Here is a 27,272-nt window from a genome sequence, read left to right on the forward strand (position 1 = left end):
TAGTATCTTTGGTTTTGACGAAGTGGTAAGAGCACTTTGTATAGTAATTGTATCAACACGTAATTAATATAATTATAATACAGACTTAACATTAAGTATGGAATATTTTTCACAAAATTGTACAATTGGTCTGGAATGGGTCTGCATAAACCGCACGGGCTAAATATTAATTGGGGTGGGTCGGGAGATGTAGTAAAATAATTGAAAATGTGCTTTCTATAAGTTTACATTATGGTGCTCATAATGTAGTGAATGGCGGATTTAGGGAGGCTGGATGTGAGCTCTGACTTTATGCAACATTGTTCTGTTATAGTCAAATTTATTGGGGTTTGAGATGATATTTAATAAACTCCGGCAGCAATTGGCATTCGTCACCGCTGAAATACACTTTCAAATATATAAATTTTTGGAAAATGGGAGGAGCTTAAAAATATGGCTCTTAAAAGTGATACGTACTCAGAAAGTTTGAAGGCCCCTTTGGGGTCACATGTTATAAACTTACCGTACAAAAACAACTGCGCGGATTCCTGGTTGTCCAGTGAACTCACGCTATTTCTTTGTGTACATTAAGTTTATAACATTTGGCCCCAAGGGGCCATTCAAACTTTCTGTGTGCGTACCACTTTTAAGGGCCATATTTTTAAAGCTCATCCCACTATCAAAAACGGGTAGTGCATTTTAGTTCTAACAAACATGTATTGGTATTTAGGTTTAGTAAATATCACCTCAAATCTCGATAATATCACTGTCTTTTAATATTGCTGAAACTCAGACATTTTACCCCAACAAAACTCAAATTCAGTCTCTTTAAATTCACCATTTTAGGCACATTTACTATATTATGAGCGCCATAATATAAACTCATGGAAAGCACATTTTCTGTCAAACAATTATTTTACACCATCTTCCTACACACCTAATCAATATTTATCCCGTGCGGTTTATGCAGTCCCCTTCCACACCGTCTTGGAATTTTGCGGAAAAAATATTCCATTATGTGGAGTCGAGTAAAATAAACTTACACAGCGCATCATACAAGATGTCTCAATGCGCATACAAACCAAATCATAAATTGCAATAATAAGTATTTAAAAAAAATACATAGCAAAAAATGTCCACTTTAAAACGCTAACAAAGATAAAGACAATGGTACTTATACACCGATACATATAAATGCAAATCAAGTATAATAATATTAATAATTTTTACAAAGTGTTTCTGGAATTTGAATATAAATGAATCAATTCCATTATTCCGTTTGTATAAATAATCACAAAAACGATAGTGGGTAAGCCGGGGGAGCTGCGCTAATGCCATAACTACACGGTAGACAACAAGTTTGATAGCAATTGAATCGGGGTAGCTTTGGCCGAAAAAAAAATCATCAAAATTAGTGACGGGGTCAAATTTCAAAAAATGCATTTCTCTATTCATAAAATTTTAGGAAATGTATAGTTTCACCTATCCATGATGTAGCGTTTTTGAGTTATTACCAAATCGCTCAACGGTAAAATCAAGTTTTTTCAAATAAAAAAAAAAACAGTTTGCACTATCTAAGATGTGTTGTTACCTAGGTAACACAATGAAAATGTCGATATCAATAGTTTTCAATGGGAATTTACCTATTTTACTGCGTTCCCAAGGGAGCGATACATCATGGATAGCACAAACTATTCCATATCTGACTCGTTACACGAAATCGGGAGAATGTTAATGTTTTTATCTTCCCAGCAAACACAAAACGTTTTCGACATCATTCGCAAAAGGTTATAAAAGGTTGTCAGAAAACGTTTAAAGGGTATATTAAGAGTATAAAACGTTTTCATAACCTTAAAAAACATTTTTGATAATCTACTGCTCAGCAAACAAAAATGTTTTACAGAAAACGTTTAAATGTGGGGTTATATAAAGGGTATAAAAACGTTTTAATAACATTACAAAAACATTCTTGAAAACTTGATACAAAACATTCTAAACAGAATGTTATTTTGGGGTTGAAAAATATTTTGCGAAAAATGTTTGCCCAAAATATTTTCAATAACGTTTTAAAAACGTTTTCATGACCTTTATATAACCCGACATTTAAATGTTATTAAAAGGTTTTGAACAAAACATTTTAAGAACATTTGTGTGTTTCCTGGGTTTAAATATTTTAACATAACGTTATTTAAGTATTGACACAATATTTGGCAAAATGTTTGCAAAAGTAGTTTACAATAACATTTTTTGAAAACATTTAAAAAATATTGTTGTAGTGTGTTTTCATACAAAATGTTTTAAAACGTTATCATGACCTTTATAATCACCCGACATTTTAATGTTATTAAAACGTTTTTACCTAAACCAAAAGCCAAAATATAACTTATTTAAAACGTTTTTAAAACGTTTTTGTGTTTGCTGGGTTCATGGTGTACCAAAATGTGACCCTGCACAATGTTCGATTACCTTTTCTCTCTGAAAGCGACTTGCACAAGATTTTAACAAGACAAACATTTTCTAGGTATTGTTGATGCCTTCAGGAACGAAAGTCTCCTATTTCTCAAACCTAACTTTTGAGAATTTTTTTTTGCTGTGCTTGGTATATATGTTTAAATGTGTTTTTTCGCTGCGTTAAGAAATTTCAATAATCACGAAAAGTCAGAAACAAACAGTCATTGAGTTTGTAAACAGGTGATATCAGATCTCTGAATTATATCATGCGTATTTTGTGTACCCCATGATGTAAACTACTTTCGTAGCAGTGCAGCTTTGCCCTCCCTGTTGCATCAAAACCCCAATTTAACGGGAGCCTAGCAAACTCACGAATTATACCAAGCTGACACAATTAATCTTAATTCCAGCTGAAGTATTGGTTGTGCTTCATCAAAGCTTGCCACGATCCAACAGAAGTGACGAAACCAGTGATCCAATTAATTGGCACACACGTAGACCAGTCAAAAGATGTTGAAATGGGTATTTTGTTAAATTATGCTTTTCTACCTTTTATTTATTTTGCTGTTTTTCAGCCATCGTTCAACCTCTAAAATAAATAGTGCACGACATTGACATTACTATACCTACTGCGGTAAGGAGGCGACTCCCCAGCTTGAAATATGTGTATTTCATATTGTAGGCGAAGTAATGTAAAAATGAAATATTGACAACGCCAACTCGCTAGCGGTTCATTTTCATTACACACAAACCACCAGTCGTAGACTTCATTCATTTGCTCGATAGAACAAAACAAATCACGCATTTTTTGTATCTTGTTCCCTTGCATTTTGCCTGTTGATATTTTGTACACATAGTATTTTTATTGCATCAATGTTCCGTTTGAAATAGCCCTTTAGCGTATCTCATTAAAATGTATTTTACGTCGTATTATATGTTTCACTGCGTACGTTTTTAAGGTCATGTATGTGTATATTTTAGTAAGTTTTTCAACATAGAAGTCACATCAAATAAAATCATATTCCATCAACACAATACGGACTTTTATGCGGCTATTTTGAAATCAAATCAAGACCATATTATTAGTATTGTGTATTTAAGATATATCCGTTGTGTCTTCATCCTTTAATCATTTTTCTACTTTTCGTTTTCTCTTAGCTTCGGCTTTATCTACAAGGCACGTTGAGTACCTTCAACTCATATTTCAAGAACACGTTTATCTCAATGAACATGTAATCCTGCTAGACAGTCGTCAAACAAGATCAAAATCACTGGGAAACTTGAGAGACACCCTCAATGAACTTGCTGAGCCATTTCGAGTAAGTAGATCAATTTCACAGGTTATAGTTGTAGAGTATATTCCTGCCATCTGATGGATATTTGCTTCTTCTCAATCAAAAGATTTTGAAGATCCTTGTCCTAATTTTACTGTTGCTGTTGTTGTACCAGATTTCTTCTTTGTGAGTTCTCTGATAGAGTGGGAAGCTGGTGTAGTGTTGGTGTTGATTGCACCACACCGATCATGGACCCACTGTTCTTTTTCGTCTTTTGTTGGTTTCTTTACAATTCTGATGATTCTGCTGTAGGTGCTATGGTCGATTTCATTTATGAAACGCCTGTTCTTCATCTCCCTGCGCCTGTCAAATAATCGTAACATATCATCTGTCATCCATGCTTGTTTCTTCTTTCTTACCCAGCAAACAATAAATGTTTTCGACATTATTCGCCTATGGTAAGAAAACGTTGCCAGAAAACGTCTAAGGGCATGAGGAATGAAATCAAAACTCGACTGGCGGTTACAGGCGGTTGAACCGTTTAGAACAATAGAAACCGGTTCCAACCAGACGGAACCGGCGGTCGATTCATCCCAAAAACGTTTTCATGACATTCAAAAGTATTTTTGATAGATAAGGTATAATTATTCTTATATAATGTTATTTACGTATTGACAAAATAAGCAAGACATGTTTGACAAAAACATTTTGAAATTTAATAATGTTGTTGTACTGTGTTTTTGTACAAATAGTTCTAAAAACGTTTTAATTTCGTTTAAATAACCCGACATTTAATGTTATTCAAACGATTTTAGCAAACGATCTTATTTGATAGCCTCACTAAGTCATGGTCGCTTGCAATGTCTGCGTCAGGAAAGTATTTCTTTGGGCGAGAATCACACTTAATTGGAAACAGTTACTGATCATGATCTACGTAATCATGTTGTGAACTTTTCCATCTGGTGAGTGCCATGTAGCTGCGCTTAGTTCTTTCTGTGGATGTGAGGTATTAGTCAGAACAATATCGCAGGACTTTACAAACTCATACAGGTTGATCCCCTGTCGTTTGTTACGTCCAGTCCAAACCTGCCACGTTAAATAAACATCTGGTCCTATTTATGCATTTCAGTCACCCATTTATACGAGCACGACATCTATCCTATTTATCCCAAAGAGGAATAAGTGGGAAAAATTCTCATGAAGTCACCATCTAGTACATGTGAATTGGACCCTCTACCGACGTGGCTAATTAAAGAGTGTGCTAATGATATTATTCCGTTCTTAACATGTATCTTTAACAAGTCTCTTGTCTCAGGTACTTTTCCAAGTGAGCTCAAGCTTGCTTACATCCGCTCTCTTCTGAAGAAATCAGGTCTTGACAAACAGGATTTGAAGAACTATAGACCCGGGTTTCCTTAGGAAACTTATTGACCTTGTTGTTGATGCTCGCCTATGGTGTATTACTTAATACAACTTGCAAGAACCCTTTCAGTCTTTGTATAGACCGAACCATAGCATTGAAACTGCTTTAAAAAGAGTTCATAATGACATTCTTCGTGAAATGGACAATGGGAGAATCACAGAAGTAACACACTTTCCACCCCATTCTGGGAAATGGGGGACGCGGTCATTTTTATCCTGAGCCCAGACCGATCCAGTATGGAAATACTTGTCTAAATTCATCACAGTGGTTGCTGTGGGTGATACCATTGTTACATCTAGTGGCGCCTCTACCCTACTAAACTGATGACCAAAACTGAGGACACACAATTGCCTTAGGCATCTGGATGCTAAGAAGGAAGAAGAACTAGTTAAGGTGAAAAATGAACTATGGGAAGGTGGAAGTTGCTCAGACCTTACTCTGGACCACAGCACTAGTCCATCACCAACGCTGACCACATTGGAAATCATGGATATGCTTTGCTAACTATGTAACAGGGCAAAAACATACCTATTTTATGATGTTACTCTAAACAAAACGTCCAAAACAATGCAACTATTCTAATTTTGATTTCATTTTGCCGAGGAATAATTTGAGAACAGTTCGAACAGCCCAACATTTGGTCTTTGACATTTTGCCTTGTCAACTCGAGAACGAACTGTATGTCGGAGATGGGTGAAAGCATACCTTTTCTGAATCCTTATGATATTAAAGTGAAATGCATTCGAATAAGTTTTAACCACATATCGAATCGAATCCACATTATGATGACCCGACTGTATGACATGACTGGACTCGGTATTTTAAAAAGTCGCCTGGATATTTTGAAAAGTCTTCTGTCCCATAAAGACTGGACCCTGTAACTCAAGAACCCAATAATTCGACACGATTAGTGAATGTGTTCATCGACTGCAAGCAAATCGTAACGAACCTCTTGATCCCAGAATGATAGGACACGCCATTTCTTCAATGTTTTTCATGGGTTTTCCCAAATATTTGATATGTTGCCATTCATGGGCTTTAACACAAGATGTTACATAAATATATTCTAACATCTTCTTTAAATATCAGGGTGAGCTTACTCCAAAGCTCTGTGACGAAATCATGAAGCGAATATCCTCATGGTGTAACTCGGAGCTTCCGCTGATGTACTTCAAAGAGTTTGTTGATCATGTTAGACAAGGAATAGATAGACTTGTGAAAGATGAGACTTTGAATTTGGCACTTGGTTATCTGCATGACATGGGACAGGTATGATCTCAACGATATGAAAAAAAAACAATTAAAATTTATTATACAGTATTTTGCTTCATACTATTACCGTCAGTGGGGACACGGTGGCTCAGCGGTACGGGCGGTGCTATTGTGTTGTGTTTTGCCTCTCTCACCCAGGGGTAAAGTAGGGGAGCGGTTATGAATATTGTTTATTATAAGCGCGGCCTAAAGGAATCAACATGCCTTGTGTGGTAGCTGAGATATTCTAACCACACTCTTTGCAGTACACCTTCCAAATAAAATCGTATCTATGTTCGCTTAAAACGTAGAACTAGTGCACAACACGTGACTAATTGGAATGATTGTATCTCAATCAAAGCTACAGTGAAACAATTTGCAGAATATAAGCTCATTTATTTGCTTAAGATACACCATACACGACTGGCGGGTCGCGACGCCATTATCATTGTGCATCCGAACTGGCTGACAACAACCATCTTTGCCCCGATATTTGCTCCGCCGAATTTCCGTGCAGACTACTCCGGTTTACCGTTGAAGCAAGAGTACACTGTTGACGACTTGAAACACTACTTCAAACTTAAAGATCATAACCTTCTGGTAGATCTTTTGGAATATTTTGAGCTAGCATACAGGTGATCTTAATACTAGATAAACTCAATTATTGTGTCAGTACTTTTTAGTTCTTGGAATTATAGAATTATCCCCCGGGGAATTATCATTATTTTAGAGTCTTCCAAATCAAAATCCCATGTAATCGCGATAATTGGAATATTATTTCTATTATGAGGTTGTGATGAGGGACGACAAATGTAAATTATATTGATACAACAATTAAAACTTATCTAATCTGAAGTACATTTACTTTGAGATTTGGGCGGCATGTTTTTCTAGCGATATGATAAGCAAATTTGATGAACATGTATTTTATAAATTGCACTGTACTCATACAACACAGTTAATAACCTGGGATTTGCCATATCATAAAAGAAATAAAACAACCAGTTTATCTCCAACTGATGAGTAACATAGAAATAAAATAAAATTTAATAAATACAATTATTCCATCTTCTGAATTTAATCGCAGTCATATGCCCTTTTTTTTTTTTTTTTATAAATGATGATGATACATTCATCATACCAGCCAAGTTGCCTGAAAGTACACAGGAGATTGCGTGGGCTGACAATTCCAGTATTCAGAGATACTTTGGGCGCAGGATTGAATGTCGAGATGAGAGCGATATGTTCTCTATAGACACATTCCCATGCCTGCAAGTGAGTGCAATGAACCGCTACAGAAGAAAACATGTCAAACCAAAGTTATCACGATCTGGTGTGAAAGTTTTCGGTGCAGTTGAAGGAATGGTTCAACAAACACAAGACAAACGTGCAATCCACATAGCAGTCCGTGTTAAGGAAGGTGCATCAGAGCTCAAGAAAGGAATAGATCAACTACAGGAGATGGAAACTTTAGTATTTGACCAAATAACAGAGCGATCAAAAGGAACCGACGTGACTGTCTCCTACCTGAGCCCAGATGACCTGAAGAATAGCAGTAACTTAGTAGATGATGTCAGATTCTACCAAGAAGACGCAATGAAAGACGCAATTAAGACACATGATGATCTCGTCAATCCAAGCACTTTTGTTCAAGAATCAGTTCGTGATGTAAATCCAAACATAAAAAACCAAGCAACAGGTATTGCAATAAGAAATTCTTAATATAGCTAATATTAAAACCTACTCTATCAACATTGCGTCCCAAAAATTGCTTCCCGTTAGAAATGTCATAAATGACTGCTACTTGCTTTTGCAGAACAACATTGTCCATGGGATATGCAAAGAAAAACGTGACTTGCCCTATACTATGTTTATAGCAATAATCCAAAATAGATTTCGAGTCTGCATGTTGTGATGTGCCCTGAGTAATTTAATTTGATGATTTATCTTTGTTTACAATTAAAATCTATTTCATGAGACATTTAGGGATTCCCCTTTCTTGTATCAACTTGATCAAAAACAAATTGAATCATTTCTAATTTTGGATCATATGGGAATTCCCCTGAGATTGTAAAGTGAAGATGACATCATATGGATTCAGGAAGTGATGTCATGTGAAAGGTCAATGTTATAATTAAGACTTGGGAATTCCCAGGATCACATTTGGCTATTAAAATAATGGGATTTCCCAGTGCTCGATATATAAGAGAATGTAAACATAATTCTTCATAGTTTATGGTGTTGATCTGGGCTAGCTAGCTAATATGCTTACAGTCCAATTCCTTCAAAGAAAGGAAATTGTAAACCAGAGTTATTGTATGCAGTCAATGTACTACTACCTGCCAGAGTTGTCGGAGAAGATTTAGAATACGTCAAAGAACGTACTTCTTCCAAGAAAGGAATATATATTCTTCTGTCGACTTGCTGAAGTCTGGTTTTTTGATCCAACACAACTGTCAATATAAGTGGGGACAACTGCATCGCAGTCCTGCTTCCTGGAGATACTGTGTGAAAGGTGGAAATAGCACCAGTTTTGGAGAAAGCAGCGCAAGGAGTTACATTACACCTAGTGATATTACATTTATAACACGTGTCAATTATTATTATCTACTCGTTTGTTTTCAGATGTACCAGACATTGGAAATTACGCAAAAGTGTGTGAAGCAGTTCAAGTTCTGTGTTATGTGAGTCTTCCTACCGTACAAGCGTGTGTGGAAAACTGGCATCAGATTCAGCTGCAGCAAATGCAGCCCTGTCGTGCATTAGCCCAATGTCTACCGCACCGGAAACCAACAACCAAATCGGGGGCGTGTCAGCCTTGCATTGGTTGGGGAAATGCAGTGGAGTCCACGTGTTATCCCCATGGTAAAGGAATCCAGTGGAGAAATGTGAATGCATCGTTGTTTCACAAGGATCCTGTTGAAGTATCCAAGGGTTTTGTGTTCATAATACCGCATGGTCAGCCTTGTACCACGTTTGGAGATTTTGACGTTGGTGGTATATTGAAGCTTATGATGGGCTTCAGTGATTATCACAATGGTGATCAAGATTGTTACAACAAAATTGAAAAGGTAATGATAGGACTCTATAAAAACTTGCAGCGTGAACGCTCATGAATGTTCATCTGTGTTGGTACCTTGAATGATTAAAGTTAAGTTCATTTTTTGTTCTGATCGCCTTTTTAAACTTTATTTGTTTAAGCGTAATTATTAAAAGATTGAAACTGAAAGTTGCTAAAGCTACACATCAAAACGAGGGTCTAGACTTCATACCTATCTTGCAATCGATTGGTAAAACGATTAGAACTGTTTCTCAGCTCACAAATTACCAGGTATCACCTGTTTACTTCCTAAAAACAAAGCATAAAAACTGTAAATATGTTGAAAGAAAGGTGTTTATTTTCTAGAAACACTATATATGACACGAGAAATTGACATGTGTTATATTCTTATCAAACTCGTATTCAATTATTCATTTTTGTAATTCAAAGGTTCTGGACATCAGAAACAGTCTTTCTCACAAGAGGGTAGAGGATAACATGTCCATATCAGACAAGCAACTAGATCTGTATTTCGATACCATTGATGATCTTGTCACTTCGCTGGAGACTCACCAACCAGATTTACGGGCAGATGATATTAGATCGCAACTTACCCAGGTCCGATAGTTAATCTGTATTCAAGCTGTTAAAGTCATTGTTCGTGATATTCAATGCTATAACATACAGTAAATATTTGCTGGCCAATTTACTAGGGATAATAAAAGATTTCTTACTAATCACTTCAGTTGACTGGATTTCCAAACAGTGGACCTATTTGCGGAAAAATGTAGTTTACATTAAAACGGGAGTTTCATCCCTAAAATGGATTTGTGGGTCTGTTTTGAACATAATCCAAATAGTGGATGCTGTTTAGTTCTCTTATTTTGGGATGGATTGAGAACGGGCCTTGTTAAAGGAATCCAGACCTTGACCAGATAAATTCAGCAAATGTATCTTTGAACAAGTTAAGAAAAACAGATACTCTGTTTTATAAACTTGGGCGACAAAATGTCAACGTGTCATCGTTTTTTAATTTTGACTCAGTCAGTAAAAGGCGGTATCTTACCTGGGAGCAGAGAATATGTGCTAATCCAGTTGAAATCTATACACCCCCTATGGAAGACATGACCTTGGCTTAATAATCCAGATATGGAGTGTGAATTTCAAACGGGGTAACCTGGAGTGAACGTGTGCTCCATTTGAAATCTATACCCCTCCCCCCGAAGGTTATGTCTTCCATAGGTGGTGTATGGATTACAACAGTAATAGTCGTATTCGTGCTCGCCAAAAAAAGATTTTGTTTTCCGCAATAAGTAAGTCTGTCCATGTCTCATTTTGTTACAGATTCGGCTATCGGCAGTAACAAAAGAAATGAAGGACAGGGCGCTGATGGATCTATCAGGCAGTTTGAAACAAGCATTAGATGAATGGCTGGAAGAGAACAAGAAAGGAATCGCAGAAGCTGTTTGGGAAGATGATCACTTCAAAGATCTGAAGCAAGACGTAACGGACATCAAGCAAGACGTAACGGACATTAAGACTTTGTTAGCTAACTCACAGTAACTAGAGCGGTTACCGCACTACAGTATATTGTGGTATACCACTGGCGTACGTTTCGGACTTTTTCTCCTTTTTGTGACACCACCCGGAGGTCACACTTTTGGTCTGTTTTCGAGATATTTAATGTGGAAAAGGCGCAAAAATTAATGTTGGCGCAGGTCTTCTTAGGGATGTCACCCTGGTGGGGAAATCGTTTTATTATATTATTTTTATCTTTCATTTGACAGCACTCCATTGGCATACCTTCTTCGCATTTTGAGAAAAGGACCCGAAATAGGAATATTAAGCCGGGTCTTTTGATGAGTGTCATCCCTGGTTGGGAAAATTTCAATTATATTTTTTAATTTTTTTTCTCTTTCATTGACACCACTCGGGGGGGGGGAGGTCATACCTTCTTAGCATTTCGAGATATGAAAATGACACAAAATGTGACTATTGACCCTGGTCTTATGAGGAGTACCACATCAGATGGGGAAATTATTTTTGTTATATTTTTTTCACTTTCTTCTCTTACATTTGATGTCACTCGGAGACAAGTGTCGGGGGAATCGAATCATTTTTAAAATGTGAATACTATGGGAGTGTTCAAAAAACTTTGGTGGGGGGGGGGGGGGTTGTTGGAAAAGTTGGAAACGCGGACGTCAAGAATTTTTTGATCCCCTTAAAAATGGGTGGATTTTTTTTATCCCCCCTTTTTATTGTCTAATTTTTGTTGATACCCCCCTGCATGTCCTAAAAAAGAAACCAAAAATATACATCATTAACAGTGGCATAGATTTCTTTTTGACATATGGGTTGGTGAAAATTTTCTTGAAGTCCAGTGAATCCAGCACCTTTTGCTGACAAAATAGGTTTATGGTACAAATGCGTGAAAAAATTGCCATATTGAAGCTAAACTGGTTAAATATAGTACAAAACCGGAATTAATTTGCGCGAAGCGCAAAAATTGGCACTTTTTATTTTAAAATGACTAAATATGGGATTAATTTTGGTTAGAAACCCATATACAGGCGTCAACTTTGGGGGGATGATTGTATGGACCCCCCCCCCTCCTTCACTACCTCAATTGGCCCGGGCTTTTAAAATGGACATTCGTGATATTAAGAAATCGATTTGAATTTATTGAACAGGCCTATAACCATGATAAGTAGTTAAATATAGAAAGTGACACAGCACATATCGACCTATATACCTATTAATAGCAGCCATGGTACGTTGTTATAGATAATCGATCAGCAACTCTATTGAATTTATTTAAATGAGGCGCCTAAATAAAGGTGGGTGGTAAATAATTGTACATCGACGGTAAAGTGTGCTTTGGTGTGTGGGCGAAGACTCAGTCACACCCTTGGGTTGTACGAGAACAAAAGGTACTTTTCGTAATAAGCTGTCAGGTCAGCTTAACAACTTCAACTCCAATTCACGTTGGAAGAGCGTATTTTTATGGTTGTGACATTCGATAGCACATGAAGTCAAGCAGAAACCATAAGATTGTTTATAGCTCATTTTCCAAACTCACATCTTCCATCAAGGCATACAATTACATATAACTGTGAGAAGTATGTACAATTTGTTAACATAAATGCTGGCAATAGTGGCCGCCCCAGAACAGCTAGAAGCCCAGCTGAACTTAATTTCTATTTTTTATTGTTTTGTACTTATAGAAACAAAAACTGTTCTCAATTTTATCAATGATATCTCAGGGATATGAGAAATTAATGTACTTGATTTAATTTGAAAGAAATGTCATGACTTCATTTATAGATTTTAAAGAAACATCATATTATTATTAAGTTCATGTAATTATATGAAGACACACCACTTAATCTTTTGTGTCAGTTCTTTAATGCACGAATAAGCATATCTACGCGGTTCAAACTTGATATGCGCAAACATGACAAAAGTGGCCCAACACTTTTCTGGACGATTTAAATAATCGGAGATAACTTTTGAACCCAAGCTAGTATAGAAACCAACTAAACGTCTTCTTTTAGCTAAGATATTACTGATTAAAGTGCATATAACTTTTGTGCCATTACTTCTTTAGTATTTCCCTGAGAAGTCAAAATGTAATTGTACAAATTTTATTGTTACACCCTGTATTTGGTGGTAAAATACTTAGTTAACGAGAGCTTCAAATGACGCAAATCCACGAAAATCGCAGAGAGGGTGAGATTTTTCTTCCACAAGACTTCAATATAGGGGCTGAAGACTGAAGAGTCTATTCAGTTTGGATAGGATGTACAGGAAATGGTGACGTTAGAAAGTTGAACAGAAGAGGTGGTCAGAGGAAACTGACATGGAAAGAAGAAGTATAGTCTACCAACGACTGTGAGACTGAGAAAGACTGAAAAATCTTCAACTGCAATACTAAGGCCACGTGACTATCGCAAAAAAAAATTAACGACTTTAATCGCGTCAAGGACACTACGACCATGCTCGTGAGGTGAATGAAACTCATTTGTGTTGTAATAACGTGACCTATCATTGTGGTCGAAGTTTTCAGTCTTTTTCAGTCTCGCAATCTTTCAATAGTTCAGTCTTCTTTCCACGTTGGCTTCTCCTATCGCAAATTTCCCTGGACATATTCATTACACAGGCCAAATAAACTCTTTGCCTTCCTGGTATTCTCTTTACCAAAAGCATTACCCTCTATGAGTTAGACAATTTCTTGCACTTTTACGGAAGTTCCGCCATTTTAAGCTCTTGTAACGTGAGTAAGAAAAATAGAACACATTTCCGTCGTGTATAGGGCAATATATAAATATTATTTATTTATTTTAATGGAAGGAATTTTGACATAATTACGTAATGTAGAATGGATAACTCTATTTTAGGGATGTGTAGTGTGTCTATATATATATATATATCAGTAACCTCAGGGCAGTAATTCATTATTATACCCATCTAAATCAATCATTTCTGTGTTAGGCGACGAAAAACCTGTCACGGGCGGATGACCTAAAATACCACCGAAAGCTTGAAAATATGGCAAATTATTATTTCGAAAACACATTTTGAAAATGTTCTGAATTTGGATCACCGTTTGAATTCTCAACTAATTTTAACAAATAAGGTCTTAAATCAGAGCTAAAGAGTACAGGTATCGGCTGCTTGTTTTAATTTTGACATATTTGTCTCTACTTAGGATATACAGGGGTGTAAACAACTGCTACCTTATTTCTTTTGCTTAGTGTCGCCTTCATTTATTTATCGGAACATTTATAGATAGCTAACAGTGTAGAATAGACAAGAATGTGCGCCTGCGCAATAACCGGAAACTTAAAATAATATTTGTATCGGGTGCCACATTGTTTCTTTGAAAGCCTAAGGCGCAACCTTGTTCATTAATTGTCTCTGAGCAATATTGTCTTTGAGCAGTCTTTGAAGTAACAAATATTTTAATATATTTTCTTCTAGTATTTTCTTTTGTTTGTGTATCATATCGTCATACATCAGATGACCCAAAAAACAGTTCTTTTGTGTCATAACGACTAAATAGCGCACGGTTGTTTGATGTGATCATTTATCAATTTTTCTAACAAAGCATTATATATTGTTCAATTCTAGACCTGAATAATACCAACAGCTATTACACTAATAAACTGTATATACACATATTTTTGTAGCAATTTTAACACAGATTCCCAAATCAAATTATTCATCTTTTTCTGTTTTTTCTGTGTTTTTTTTTTTGTTTTTTTTTTTGTGATAATTTTTATTCTATAAACTGTACATTTGTGTCCAAATTGAGGGAACTATTTACATATATTTTATTACCTTAATTATACCTGACATTACAATACACTTTCAAACATGTAAAAGTGTTTGAAAGTGTTTGCATTAGTGTTTCAACTTTTAACATTTCACAGTCTATCAAAATGTACCACATTACCTTACAAGAAGGCTCGTTAACTATCAAGTTACTAAGTTATCTATTGTCCAATGCAAATGTATTACCACCTGATAATTTTGATCCAATGAGCAACCGAATTGTCCGCTACGGACGACTAATCCAATCGATAATGACTCTATTGACATGTACGAACGGAGCCCCACTGACCGAGTTTTGGGATATTTTTCACTGGTTTGCAGCTGTTTGCTGTCATTTACTCATCAAGGCGGACGACCATTATTATAAGGACTATGTCAATTATTTAAAGATTGACATGTAGAGAATAAGCCATAATTGATTGACAGAAAGTACTAAATTTGTACCTATGACGGTTTTATGACACCAATCTTCAAAATACGATTAAAAAATGGCTGCCCGGTGAAGTAAAATGTGCATTGGAATAACACGGCGAGTTTGGATAGATGGTAGGATTTCTTTTTAATAAAATGTATGTTCCCCGTTATTAAAGCTTGTACCGGGTTGAAGATTCAGATATTTGGAAGAGAATAAGAAATTGAAACATAGAGAAAGTACTAAAATCATAGCTTTTATAGTTTTGATTTATGATACTAACTAGTTCATCCCCAATAGCTACGATACAGCGCTACCAGTAGGGTTCAATTGCCTATTGTGAGTGCCCTGTGTTGTGTGCATACATGTAGTTAACAATAACTGCATGATGGTAGCCAACATTTCCAAAACCTCGCGTTTCATGAATATTTAATATACGTTATTTTAAATTTATGATCAATCAAGTCGTCCAATTTGCAAGAAGAGTCATTTTGAACTTCAGAACTGTATCTTTCTTCTGATCTTGTGTTTGTGAATTATGTCACCGTAACTTTGATTTTTGAGTACTGCAAATGTGCTTTTAACATATTTCGTATGGCTAATTTTCTAACATCTCATCACTATCTGCACATTATGTATGATTACGTACATGTATTAAAGTAGATCACGGTTCCTTTTCACAGTCCATGCACAATTCTAACCTCGCAATCAATCACAGTACAATGTTTATTCAAGCTAAATTCGTGTACGGTTTCTTATCCAATCGTCGTGTAACCATATCAGGAGGTTTAGCTGCTCTTCTCGCTCGGCTTCTCGCAGACAAAGTGTTTTTTGTAGGTGCAGCTCCGATCATTCCACATCCCACGTCCACCCCAGTTGGTCTCCGCGCAGTCTTCACCAGCGTTATTGTCGTTTGGCTGACCACTGGCCCACTTTTTTAATCAGCAGACGACCCATCAATTTGCCTCCACGAATTTTCGTGTCCAATATCATTCAATCCAATCCATGACTCTCTGCCTGCACCCGAATTCTGAGGGCCTGCTATCAGGTTGCTCACGAAATCGTTTTCATCTTTGTCGTTGATGCCAACCAGATGAGCGTTTAAAGAAATTCCCACGCAATATGACTCCGCATCTCCCCACTCCTTGTCTATGGCAAAGTATCGGTACAGGAGGGTGAAAGTGCACAGGAACAATGCCGGGAACTACGTCACGCTATTGTTCGACTAAGGCTACATCATTTTAACGCATGCGTGTTCGTCAATACAGCTTTAGTCTCCTCCACCTTCGCAACAGTGACTGGAATCACACTGACGGCGGAGGAGAATACTAGCTGGTCAGACAATTTAATTCTATCAAGCATATAATACCTGAACAATCACCGTCATTTGATCGATTTACTATAGAATATTGTTTACACAAAATATAATTTTAAAATTGTAAACCTGTTAACTTATATATTTGTGTACTAAAGTATAAGGACACGTGAATAAAATCATGTAGAAGACAAAATGGCCGCTAATCCGCCTATTGTCTAGACCTAGGCTACATCTTCAGGTTTGGTTATGTAACCTAGGATGCTTATCCCTTAGTATCGATCCCTGATCGGTAGCAGCTGCCACGGTAATCGGTCCAGTAGTCCGGACAGCAGTTACTGGATACTGTGACAATGAGACCGAATACAACTAGTATTGGCAGGGAAAACATAGTGCCTTTGTGGTTAACAGTGTACGCAGAAATTGAAATGTTCAGTACAGAAAGCTGTCGTAGCGAAACTTTAGACGTACGACCGAGCTGAAATAATTCTCATCTACTGTTAAGGACTATATATATATTATTTATGATTATTATACCTCATAAATATTCATGAGCAAATCATGCCATTTTATTGGTCAATCGCAAACCACACAACATATTTCACCTTGAGATAGTTTTCCCTAAGTTCGGTGTAATAAAACAAAATCCATGCAAACAGTGGAAGAGAAAATAGAAATAGAAAATGGAATGGAAAATAGAAACATTCAAACTTGAGCCCTATTTATCAGGGACAGTCTGTGTAGCTCAGTGGTTAGAGCGTCCGCCTTACAAGCGGAAGGTCTGGGGATCAAGTCCTCGCACAGGCATGTACATTTATGTCCGAAGTTTTTTCTTTGGTTTATCTGCCTATGCATATTATGTTTCCATTGTAATTTCATGTTAAATTGTGCGATGCGTGGTTCTCTTTCCCATGTAAATACTACTATGGTTTGGGGAAATAGAGTAATTATTTTCCACCTTGTTACTGGTTACGGGCCTATCACCATAACTATGTAGTATTTTATAGTATATCTAGCAATACACATCCTAACATCGTCATTGCTGGATGTAAGGGCTATTGCTGCTTCCTATTATTAGTGTATATCGAAAATACTTCTTTCTTCCTGTATCCTTTCATTACTTCTCTTTCTTACACTCCTATATCAAGGCGGCCAATCACAAAAGCGGTTAGAAAAGTACGCGGAGTGCATTGATTGTGTATAATGGCACTCCGTGTACTACGCGCACTGCATTCGCACGCGTTCGCGTCGCGTAGGATTGAATTATTTTTCGGGAGGGTTGATATATTTATATTTGGTTAATTTTCCAACATATTTAGTGATAATGTTATTATAAAATTAGCAGAAATCATAGGGATTTTTGCTCGTGTATGAAATAAGTTAATAAATGCCTATCACTTGTTGCTCGTTCGGGTCTCGTGTATTATACGCATCAACATCTCAGTACAAGTGTAATATTTTGTACAATTTCACTCCCAACAATTGATAGGTGTTTATTATCACCGGCGATCACAACATTAATATGCCTTATATGTTAGAAAATTAATTATCAAGCACGAATCACGTGATTTTATTTTTAAACAAACTCATATTGATAATAAATACGAATTAAAACAGCCGTCTCTCAACACGCGATATTCAAAATTCCCGGGCGCCGAGATTGACGAGTGCTAGTAATTACGTACCAGTAATACAATGAAGGCTGACACGAATTGGCACAAATAACCATGACGTCATTGCACTGGATAATTTCGGCGCGGGAATTTTGAATATCGCGTCTTGAGACACGGCTATTTTTATTCAGTTTTATGGTCAATATGAGTCAGTTTTTAATAAAACCATGTGGTTCATGCTTGATAATTATTTTCCTAACATGTGAGGCATAATGTTGTGATTGCCGGGGTCACCCTTTAACCTACACTCCTCAAAAGAATTAAAGGATCAGTGGAATATAATCAGCATTTATGAAAAAACATTGGATATGATGATAATATATTGATAATTGTGCTTGATTTTTCATAACATAATACCCTAAGTTGTAAACAAAATTCACTCATTACAAATACCCGCTATCACCCACATCTTGAGGGGAGAGGAAAAAAATGGAGTTTAAAAATTTCGATTTTGAAGCCATTTTTCAAACGTCACCACGGTCAAGGTCAAGCCACATATTGAGATGGGTTTGTGTATGTGATGTGTGTTTGGGTCTATACGTCACATTAGTGGGTATAACTTGCCCTCAATGTATCCCCGGGGGTGGGGAAAGTCATTAATGTAACCGCACAAAAGATGATCTCCCGGCCCCCTCACATATCTGAGGGTAGGGGTCATAATTGAGTTCCTTTAATAGTGCAACGTAATGCATAAATGAATTCTCTATATGTTCTGTCGTTCTGTACAATGTAATATCACGATTAAGACCGCTGCCCTCAGAGAAACAGGGAGGGGCCGGGTGTTCATCTTTTGTACGGTTACATTAATGACTTTCCCCACCCCCGAGGATACATTGAGGGCATCTTATACCCACTAATGTGACGTATAGTCCCACACACTCTTCACATACACAACCCCACCCCAATATGTGACTTGACCTTGACCGTGGTGACGTTTGAAAAATTGCTTCGAAATCGAAAATTTCGGCTCCATTTTCCTCCCTCCACGTCACGATGTGTGTGATGGCGGATATTTGTAAAGAGTGAATTTTGTCTGCAGCTTATGAAACAAGTGATATAATGAAAGATCAAGCACAATTACCAATAATATCATCATCATATCCAATGTTTTCAAAAATGCTGATTATATTCAACTTATCCTTTAATTCTTTTGAGGAGTGTATATAACGTGCCATTAGGTTACATAACTATTTTTTCAGCAATTTTCTTGACAATCTTAGTTCCCAAAGGATTGTGTGTTGACCTTATCCCTGAAATTATTATTTACCAGTTTATTATAAAGTCAACACAAAACTTCCTTTTATCGGCATGTCGTATTAACTGAAATACTTGCATAACGTTACCGTGTAAAATAGTACAGCTTTTGTAACGTTTGCAGGTATTTGTTGACATATTTAAAAGTAAATTAACATTTGTTTTTTAGTCATTCCATACATTTGGGTTGCAACATGTGACATTTTGGCACACAATTTAAAATTTGAGTGAGAGGAATACACAAATTACTTTCATTACTTTGAAGGAACAAAGATAATGTTCAACAATAATAAAAAAATGTTTTTCAATTTTTACGAAATCAACAGCCTTATTACATAGATATTTAAACTACCATTTCGTGCTAGTGTATCTGCATAGTTTATAGAATGCTTCATATTGCATTTACATTAGTATTTCCAGTTTGGAATGCCTACGTCAGCTAGATCCCAGACAGGAACAAGCGCAAAAAGATTATTCTTTGTAATATGAAATGAAATTATCTTCTGTAAATAACATTATTACACCATTTATTCATTATACACTAAAACTTACACTAAACTTTTTAAACTTACCTTTAATACTTTGTCGGAAGTAAAGTCACCTTTGATCATGAACTCGAATCCGGTATTATAGTGAGCGGGGACTCTTTAGACGGTTTGATTGTTACCCATATTCAAGCATCGACGTGTATTCATAAGCAATTTGTGCTGTCTTTTGGATATGGAAATTGTGACAATTACCTATTTTACATCGATGTGTTAAGTAAGTATTACACTTTATCTGATTATTGTGAAAATATAGGCCTCCGGAGAAGTCGAAGGGAGCGCGACAGTTGTAGTTAATGTGTGGTATAGTGTATTCTGTTGCGTTGAAAGTTTCTTAATGGTAGAGAATAAAGGTATTGTTTTTAGCCGCTGGAGTGTATCTACCGTCTCATATAACACGGGCGACATCATTATTTTACACGTTAGCTTTAATAAACCGAAACAATTATTTCAATCAGCTCATAACTTTTGAAGATATGCCCTTTTAAAGAAATGTATCCGTTTTCACTCTGTCCACGGAGGAGGTTTGGCTACTTCAAAGATTGAAAAGTGCATAATACCATGCATGAATATAAAACATTCCTCGATGATAACTTTATAAAATAAGAACTTTATTTCAGGAAATGGGCTTTACTGGTGGGCTTTTGGGTTATGGATTTTGTTAAGTGTCATTAATTTGGGCGAAATTGATGTGGAATGGGACTTCTTTTGCTATACTTGCAATTACTTATGTTTTTCTCGGTTATTTTATGCCTTTTTGTTTTATTATGTTTCTTACTTTCTTACTTTATTGTTTCTTGCTTTCTTTTTATTGACAACATAGGTCATTTCTCTTTTTGGAATAAAAGGTAGCCCTGGGAAGGGCTGTTTAGTTTGTCTTTGGTTCTTTTGAAGTGAGTTTACTGTGCTGCTCTGTCCTCTACTTGGTTGCGTCCTTGACGAATACAGGTTTTAGCCCTAGTCCTCATTGCATCATTGCATCAATTGCGTTGCGTACAATCCTTGTGCGCCGGATACTTGCAAAAGGTATCCCTGAAAACATATATTCTGTTAAATATACCAATTAAATTACCTTTATCACACCACTGAATGTGTTCCAAGGCCGTATCTTTCCATGTCATCAATCCTTTTTCATTTAATCTTTGATGTTGCCAAACCTCATCTGTGGACAGAGTGAAAAACGGGTACATTTCTTTAAAAGGGCATATCTTCAAAAGTTTTTCAGCCGATTGAAATAATTGTTTCGGTTTATTAAAGCTAGCGGGTAAAGGCTTCTTTACTTGCCAACATATACTTTCTAAAATAGGAGAAAATAGGGCGCAATGATGGGTCTCTTTTTTTTTGGGGGGGGGACACCCTAAATCACAGTGGTCGTGCTTACATGTATCCACTGCAGCACATTCTAAGAAATGAATATCCATTGCAGCACATACTAAGAAATAGAAATTCATTTGAATCATGGAATAAATAGAAAAGGTACAAGAGATTGTGTAATTGAAAAGAACTGTTTGAGGTCTTCGATATCACATTGGTCACTGTATTATAGGGTGTGGGGAGTTTGATGATTATTATTACGATATATGATAGGATAGACGAAATCATCTCATCTGAGAACTATCAAACGGAATATAAAGCATTCTTTACAGTTAATACTTAGTTTTATGGGAACGGGTGTATACATTAAAAATAAATCTTAAGTTATCGTGCTGCTATTTTGCCAACCAGTGTCTGATCTAATAAAGAGCTTGGGGGGTGGGGGTGACTCGCTAAATATTTTAGGCGGCGAGGTTGGTACCAGGATAGATAACACGGCTTGGTAGAAGCGTCTTGGCTAGCTCGTCTCGGCAAGTCCCTCAGATTGGTATTTCTGTTCACCGGCTCTTCATCGAAGACTTGGCATTGGTATGGGCGCTAATAAAAAGCTCTCAAGAGAACTAGAGGTTCGACCAGTGTTTTAATTAGGCTTTCAGATTCAGCCAAGCACGGATCATTTATCACACAAACAACAAGACAGTCAAAACCACAATTTACTGATAGTTATGTACTTTATTTCCTTACCACATCTTCTTCATTACCGTGACTTTGTATTACAGGTGAACTGGGAGTATAACAAACTCCATCAAAGTTAATAATAGCGAGAATATTACTGGCTGTAGCAGGTTCTTTCCAAATTTGGTCGCGCACGGATATTTTAGAGAGAGGTGTTATCTTTCTGAGTGGATGATTCGTTCACTGGGAAAGATTACACGCATTTCGAGTTTATTGGTATATGTAAAAAAAATGGGAATGTAAATAAATGTTAACATTTCTTATTACGAAATAATTCGTCATTACGTTGTTTTTTTTCTTTTATAATAGCGATTTTGTGTGGATTTTAATTAGAGAATATTTCATCCGGTACATTGGAAGTTCTCGTTACATTCTTATACTGTCCCAACAAGTGGTCCAAATTGATTATGATAAATTGAGGTATCGGAAAAAATACGCCAATGCTCACAGTAACCCAAATAAATCCAAGCAATCAATCAAAGCTTCAAGCATAATGTTGACACATATCTCAATAATAAAAGTTGTCAGTGTTTTGTCACCAGTTGGTTATATTTAAGTTATATACAGCGCCAAAAGTATCCTTACACCTGGAAGAAAAAGCCTAATTTCAAAACTAACCATATTTGGGTAAATGTATTTGTTTAATAGATGCACATCCGGCACATTATGACACACCATTGAATCCAATGTGTCTTCAAAAAGCAAAAAGTTACAAGCATTTGATTAGACAAAGGTCCAGTTTTTAAAGTGGCAAACTGGCCTATTCAAAATTCCCGGACTAGAAAAAGGTTAATTTATGCGTGCCTTTAATTTAAACAAAAGGAACAAAAGAAAACTGTAACAAAAGAACTGACAAATAAATGAAAGTTATGAAAAGTACAGAGAAGTAAAAACTGTAATAAAAACTGCTTTAAATAAAGATTCAGTAAAGACACTGTGTTGTCTCTTTGTTGCGCTTGTTGAGATCTTTTTGCGTTTTTTATAAACTTAAACTTACGCTCCTCTGGAATCAAGGCTTGAAAAATGGATTGTACAACCTTCAAGCTGGACCTTCGTATATTCAATTGTTTGTAACTTTACTTCTTGAGGTTACATTGGATTCAATGTGGTGTCATAATGTGCAAGATTAGATAGTGCATCTATTAAAGAAACACATTTATTCCAACATGGTTTAGTTTTGGAATTGTGTATATTTTCCAAGTGTAAGGATACTTTTTGGCGCAGTATAATAGCTGGAATACATGAGATAATATACGTTGCAAAAATTAAAAATAAAAATGTAAGAAGAAGGATGAGAGTACAATAATAAAATAAAACTTTGTCGGTAGTAAAGGTCACCTTTGATCATGAACTCAAGTACGATATTATTCATTGAACGGGGATTTTTGAGACGGGTTTAGTGTTACCCATTGAAGCATCACATACACGTTTAGCGTTATAGTCATTATTACTACATATATATTTGTAGCTATTTGTGCTGCCATTTTGAACAGGAAATAGTGACAATTACCTATATCAAATCGATTTGTAAGGTAAGTTATACATGTTATGTGAAAATATAGAGCAAAGGAGAAGTCGAAAGAGCGACATTTTGATTAACTGTGTGGTAGGGTGTTCTTGTTGCTTTGAAAGCGGCTTAATATGTGTAGGGTTCAGGATACGGTATGGCATTTTATGAACTGTGGACTATTTTTATGAGAATATCATTTTATGGCTTTTGAATCCAGCACGTACACTATTGCCTCTGTAATATTATAAATAATTGGCAAAAAAGGGCCAAATAATTTGTTTTCCTGCCAACATTAATTATTGACCGACTAAAAACTAAGAAGGCAATTACCAATATACATGTAGATGCAATGTACTATGGTCCGACAGATTATCGCTGCATGTGTTTGAACAGGTTCTTGAGAATAATAGAGCACGTTCACTATTTCCAGTTCACCTAATTATGACACCTCATTTGTTGCAATGGTCCCAATATTGTTGTCGCAGCGTATATCTAAATCCTATTGCCTTGTCTATGGAAGGAAATGTTTTCAGCTCTCTTAACGTCACGGCTGTGTCTTTTTTCTTACAGGTTCTTTACACAGCCGTGTTCTTCACACTGTCTTTCTTCTGTCAACCATTACATTTGCTCTAGCACCCACACGCTTACACCGATTTTGACCTAACTTGGTCACAATGATTATTGACCGTGCCCCTACATGTCACATGAAACTTGTGGGGTCAAAGGTCACGCAGGGTCATAGGGGTCAAAAACGTGATTTCAACTAAAATGCATCATCTCTCACAACTTACGTATGCCAGCGACGCCACCTGCACACATGAATTGTTATTACCCAGTGTCTATGTGGTGTGCACATATTTGGGGTCAAAGGTCATTAAGGGGTCACTTCCGGTACAAAACGAAATTCCTTCAAAAATTTTTATTAGCTAAATAAAACGTAGGACAGTAACGGTATGTGCACACATGAGTTACCCAGTGTATATGTGGTATTTTTTAAATTTGAGTCAAAGGTCATTAAGGGGTCACTTCCGGTATAAAACGAAATACCTTAAAAATGCATCTTCTCCCACAAGTTACGTAGGACAGTGACGCCACTTGCGCACATGAATTGTTATTACCTAGTGTCTATGTGGTGTACACAGATTTGGGGTCAAAGGTCATTAAGGGGTCACTTCCGGTATAAAACGAAATACCTTCAAAATTTTCTATTAACTAAACAAAACATAGGACAGTAACGGTATGTTCACACATAAATTGTTGTTACCCAGTGTATAAGTGGTATTTTTTAAATTTGGGTCAAAGGTCATTAAGGGGTCACTTCCGGTATAAAACGAAATACCTTTCAAATGCATCTTCTCCCACAAATTACGTAGGACAGTGACGCCACTTGCACACATGTATTGTCATTACCCAGTGTCTACGGGTGTACACAAATTTAGGGTCAAAGGTCATTAAAGGGTCACTTCCGGTATAAATCGAAATATCTTCAAAAAATTGAATTAGCTAAGAAAAACATAGGAGAGTGATGGTATGTTCACACATGAATTGTGTTTACCCAATGTATATATGGTATTTTTTATTTGGGGTCAAAGGAAATTAAGGGGTCATTTCCGGTATAAACGAAATACCTTTAAAATGCATCTTCTTCCACAAATTACGTAGGACAGTGATGTTACTTGCACACATGCATTGTTATTACCCAGTGTCTATGGGGTGTACCCAGATTTTGGGTCAAAGGTCATTAAGGGGTCACTTCCGGTATAAAACGAAAAACTTTCAAAATGTTTTATTTGCTAAGAAAAACATAGGACAGTAACGGTATGTTCACGCATGACAATTCATATGTGGTATTTTTTATTTGGGGTCAAATGTCATTAAGGGGTCTGAGACGAAACATCTTTAACATGCCCCTTCTGCCACAAGTAACATAGCAAAGTGGTGCCACGTGCACCCATGCATTGACATTAGCCAATGTCTATGGGCGTTTTCATATATTTTCGGGTCAAAGGTCATTAGGAGTCACAACATGGCTGTGTTCGTGGGTTAGACCACAGCTAAGTCTAGTTGAATTCTTGTTTCGTGAATTTGGAGGAGGTCAAAACATGTTCTAATTAATTTTTACAAATCATTATTTACGTTAGTGGTCATTGTTTACTTATTCCCATATTAAAATATGACAAGTTCGTGGTTTTGGGACCAAAATGGCACAAGAAGTGGAGGACCAAGGGTTACATCTGTTGGTAACACAGGCCAATCAAAATTTTCGAATCCAACTTTAACACTGAAGGGGCAACTTGCAATGTTAGGCCATTTTGGTCAGAACAAATATTGAAATCTTCATCTTACAATTTGACATTACATGAATAATGATCGCGCGCAATTTTTTTAATGTCAAGACATATCAAGGCATTAACAGCTGTTATCATTACGATAAAGCTGACTGGTTGGCGCCTAGATAGTTATTATCCTCCTTTTTAAGCTGGTCCGTTTCACAATTCCAGGAATGTGAGGAGGGAATGAACGACCGCTTATGACTAACAAGGTTAGAGCTTGTAACATATCGATTTGTAAGCGCTCTTTTTTAAAAGTTATAGTTCATTGAATTCACCACCGTATGACAAAACAGGCAAAAATAGTAACTTGTTGCACAGTATTTATAATTTTAAAGAGAATTGGCCATTGCTCATTCTTGTGACGCTAGTATATGGACATTGTTGTTCTCTGCTTGGACGATAATGTGTGCTCATTTGTATCGAGGTGGAAACTGTACGCAGGATGGATATAAGAGAATCGTTTTTGTATAGATACCTTTCCATATGTTTGAACTGGAATGTCGTGAGATCAATCTGAGCGACGAAGACGAGGGTCAGTCTGGAGCTGGTCAGGAAGTAGTTGGCATAGTAACTCAGGGGCATTTTCATAGACATTTCCGTCACGTGACGGAGATGATACAGCAGCATCTCCATTCATTGACATCATCTCCGTCACTCTACAGATAATGCCCTGTTTTGACTTTAAAACTGGTCAAATGGAATTGTAATGATAGGTTGTATAATCCTGGTTATCTCCTTTCTTTGTAGGTAAAAAACAAATGTGCACAAATCAGCAGCACAAAAAATATATAACGTTGCTAATAAAGATTGAGCCAAATACTTTTTCACTACATTGGAGACATATCTCTTTCTTAATCTGTAAAAATAAAAAATAAAAAAACCATTTGGAAATGTCTATATTCCAAACATTCAAATTAGCACCTTTAATACCGAAGAATGACCCATCATCATAATTGCATAACATAATGAAGAAGCTTTCAAATTTTCTTATTTGAGGAAATGTGCATTGTAAATTTGATACAAACTGGACTTGAGAATAAAACTGGTTGAAGAAAAGTGATATTATTTAGAATATTATAATGATTATAGTCACAAATCTTGTCTTATTTACATTCATTTATCATATCCCTGTAATCCATTGTGTTTTCTTGTTTCTGCCAGAATCATGAGAATGAAGCACGAGTATGCATTTTAATGTCTATGTAGTTCCAGTTTAAATCATAACGGATATAGATGACTTTGACACAATGGACTATGAAGATATATTTCGACGGTAGGTACTTGTTATCTCCTAATTTCTTACCCTATCAAAAATATGTCAGTACTTAATACACTATTTCCTACTTACTAAAACACATATTTAGAGTAAACACGTATCCATGGGGAAATTTTTGTTTCCTGGGACCTTCCAGAATGTTCCATTGGATTG

The 27,272-nt window shown here is 36.3% G+C and overlaps 2 protein-coding genes and 1 non-coding gene across 3 annotated transcripts in view; all 3 read left to right on the forward strand.

Moving 5' to 3' along the window:
* Nucleotides 1–7,017, forward strand: part of LOC140161693 (uncharacterized) — a 33,136-nt gene extending 26,119 nt beyond the window's left edge. Inside the window, exons 13-16 of the mRNA XM_072184993.1 lie at nucleotides 2,841–2,952; nucleotides 3,589–3,749; nucleotides 6,217–6,396; nucleotides 6,787–7,017. Of these exons, the coding sequence (XP_072041094.1) occupies nucleotides 2,841–2,952; nucleotides 3,589–3,749; nucleotides 6,217–6,396; nucleotides 6,787–7,017 (684 nt within the window). The remainder of the gene's footprint in view (nucleotides 1–2,840; nucleotides 2,953–3,588; nucleotides 3,750–6,216; nucleotides 6,397–6,786) is intronic.
* Nucleotides 7,018–7,499: 482 nt separating this feature from the next.
* On the forward strand, nucleotides 7,500–11,157 carry LOC140162137 (uncharacterized). The gene is made up of 4 exons (XM_072185412.1): nucleotides 7,500–8,077; nucleotides 9,004–9,449; nucleotides 9,869–10,036; nucleotides 10,763–11,157. Exons 1-4 carry the CDS (start codon nucleotides 7,621–7,623, stop codon nucleotides 10,979–10,981), a joined length of 1,290 nt encoding a protein of 429 aa, XP_072041513.1. The 5' UTR covers nucleotides 7,500–7,620; the 3' UTR covers nucleotides 10,982–11,157.
* Nucleotides 11,158–17,213: 6,056 nt separating this feature from the next.
* On the forward strand, nucleotides 17,214–17,286 carry Trnav-uac (transfer RNA valine (anticodon UAC)). Its single transcript has one exon. It is a non-coding gene; the product is annotated as a tRNA-Val (tRNA).
* The last annotated feature ends 9,986 nt before the right edge of the window (nucleotides 17,287–27,272 follow it).

Source organism: Amphiura filiformis, chromosome 10 (assembly GCF_039555335.1).
Source record: "Amphiura filiformis chromosome 10, Afil_fr2py, whole genome shotgun sequence".
Classification (NCBI taxonomy): Eukaryota; Metazoa; Echinodermata; class Ophiuroidea; order Amphilepidida; family Amphiuridae; genus Amphiura; species Amphiura filiformis.

Bases quoted from the DNA above. Each gene is read 5' to 3' on its own strand.
- LOC140162137 (XM_072185412.1), top strand. From the start codon at position 7,621: ATGTTCTCTATAGACACATTCCCATGCCTGCAAGTGAGTGCAATGAAC. The intron at 8,078-9,003 runs GTATTGCAATAA...GTTTGTTTTCAG, and splicing joins CATAAAAAACCAAGCAACAG to ATGTACCAGACATTGGAAAT. The intron at 10,037-10,762 runs GTCCGATAGTTA...ATTTTGTTACAG, and splicing joins TTAGATCGCAACTTACCCAG to ATTCGGCTATCGGCAGTAAC.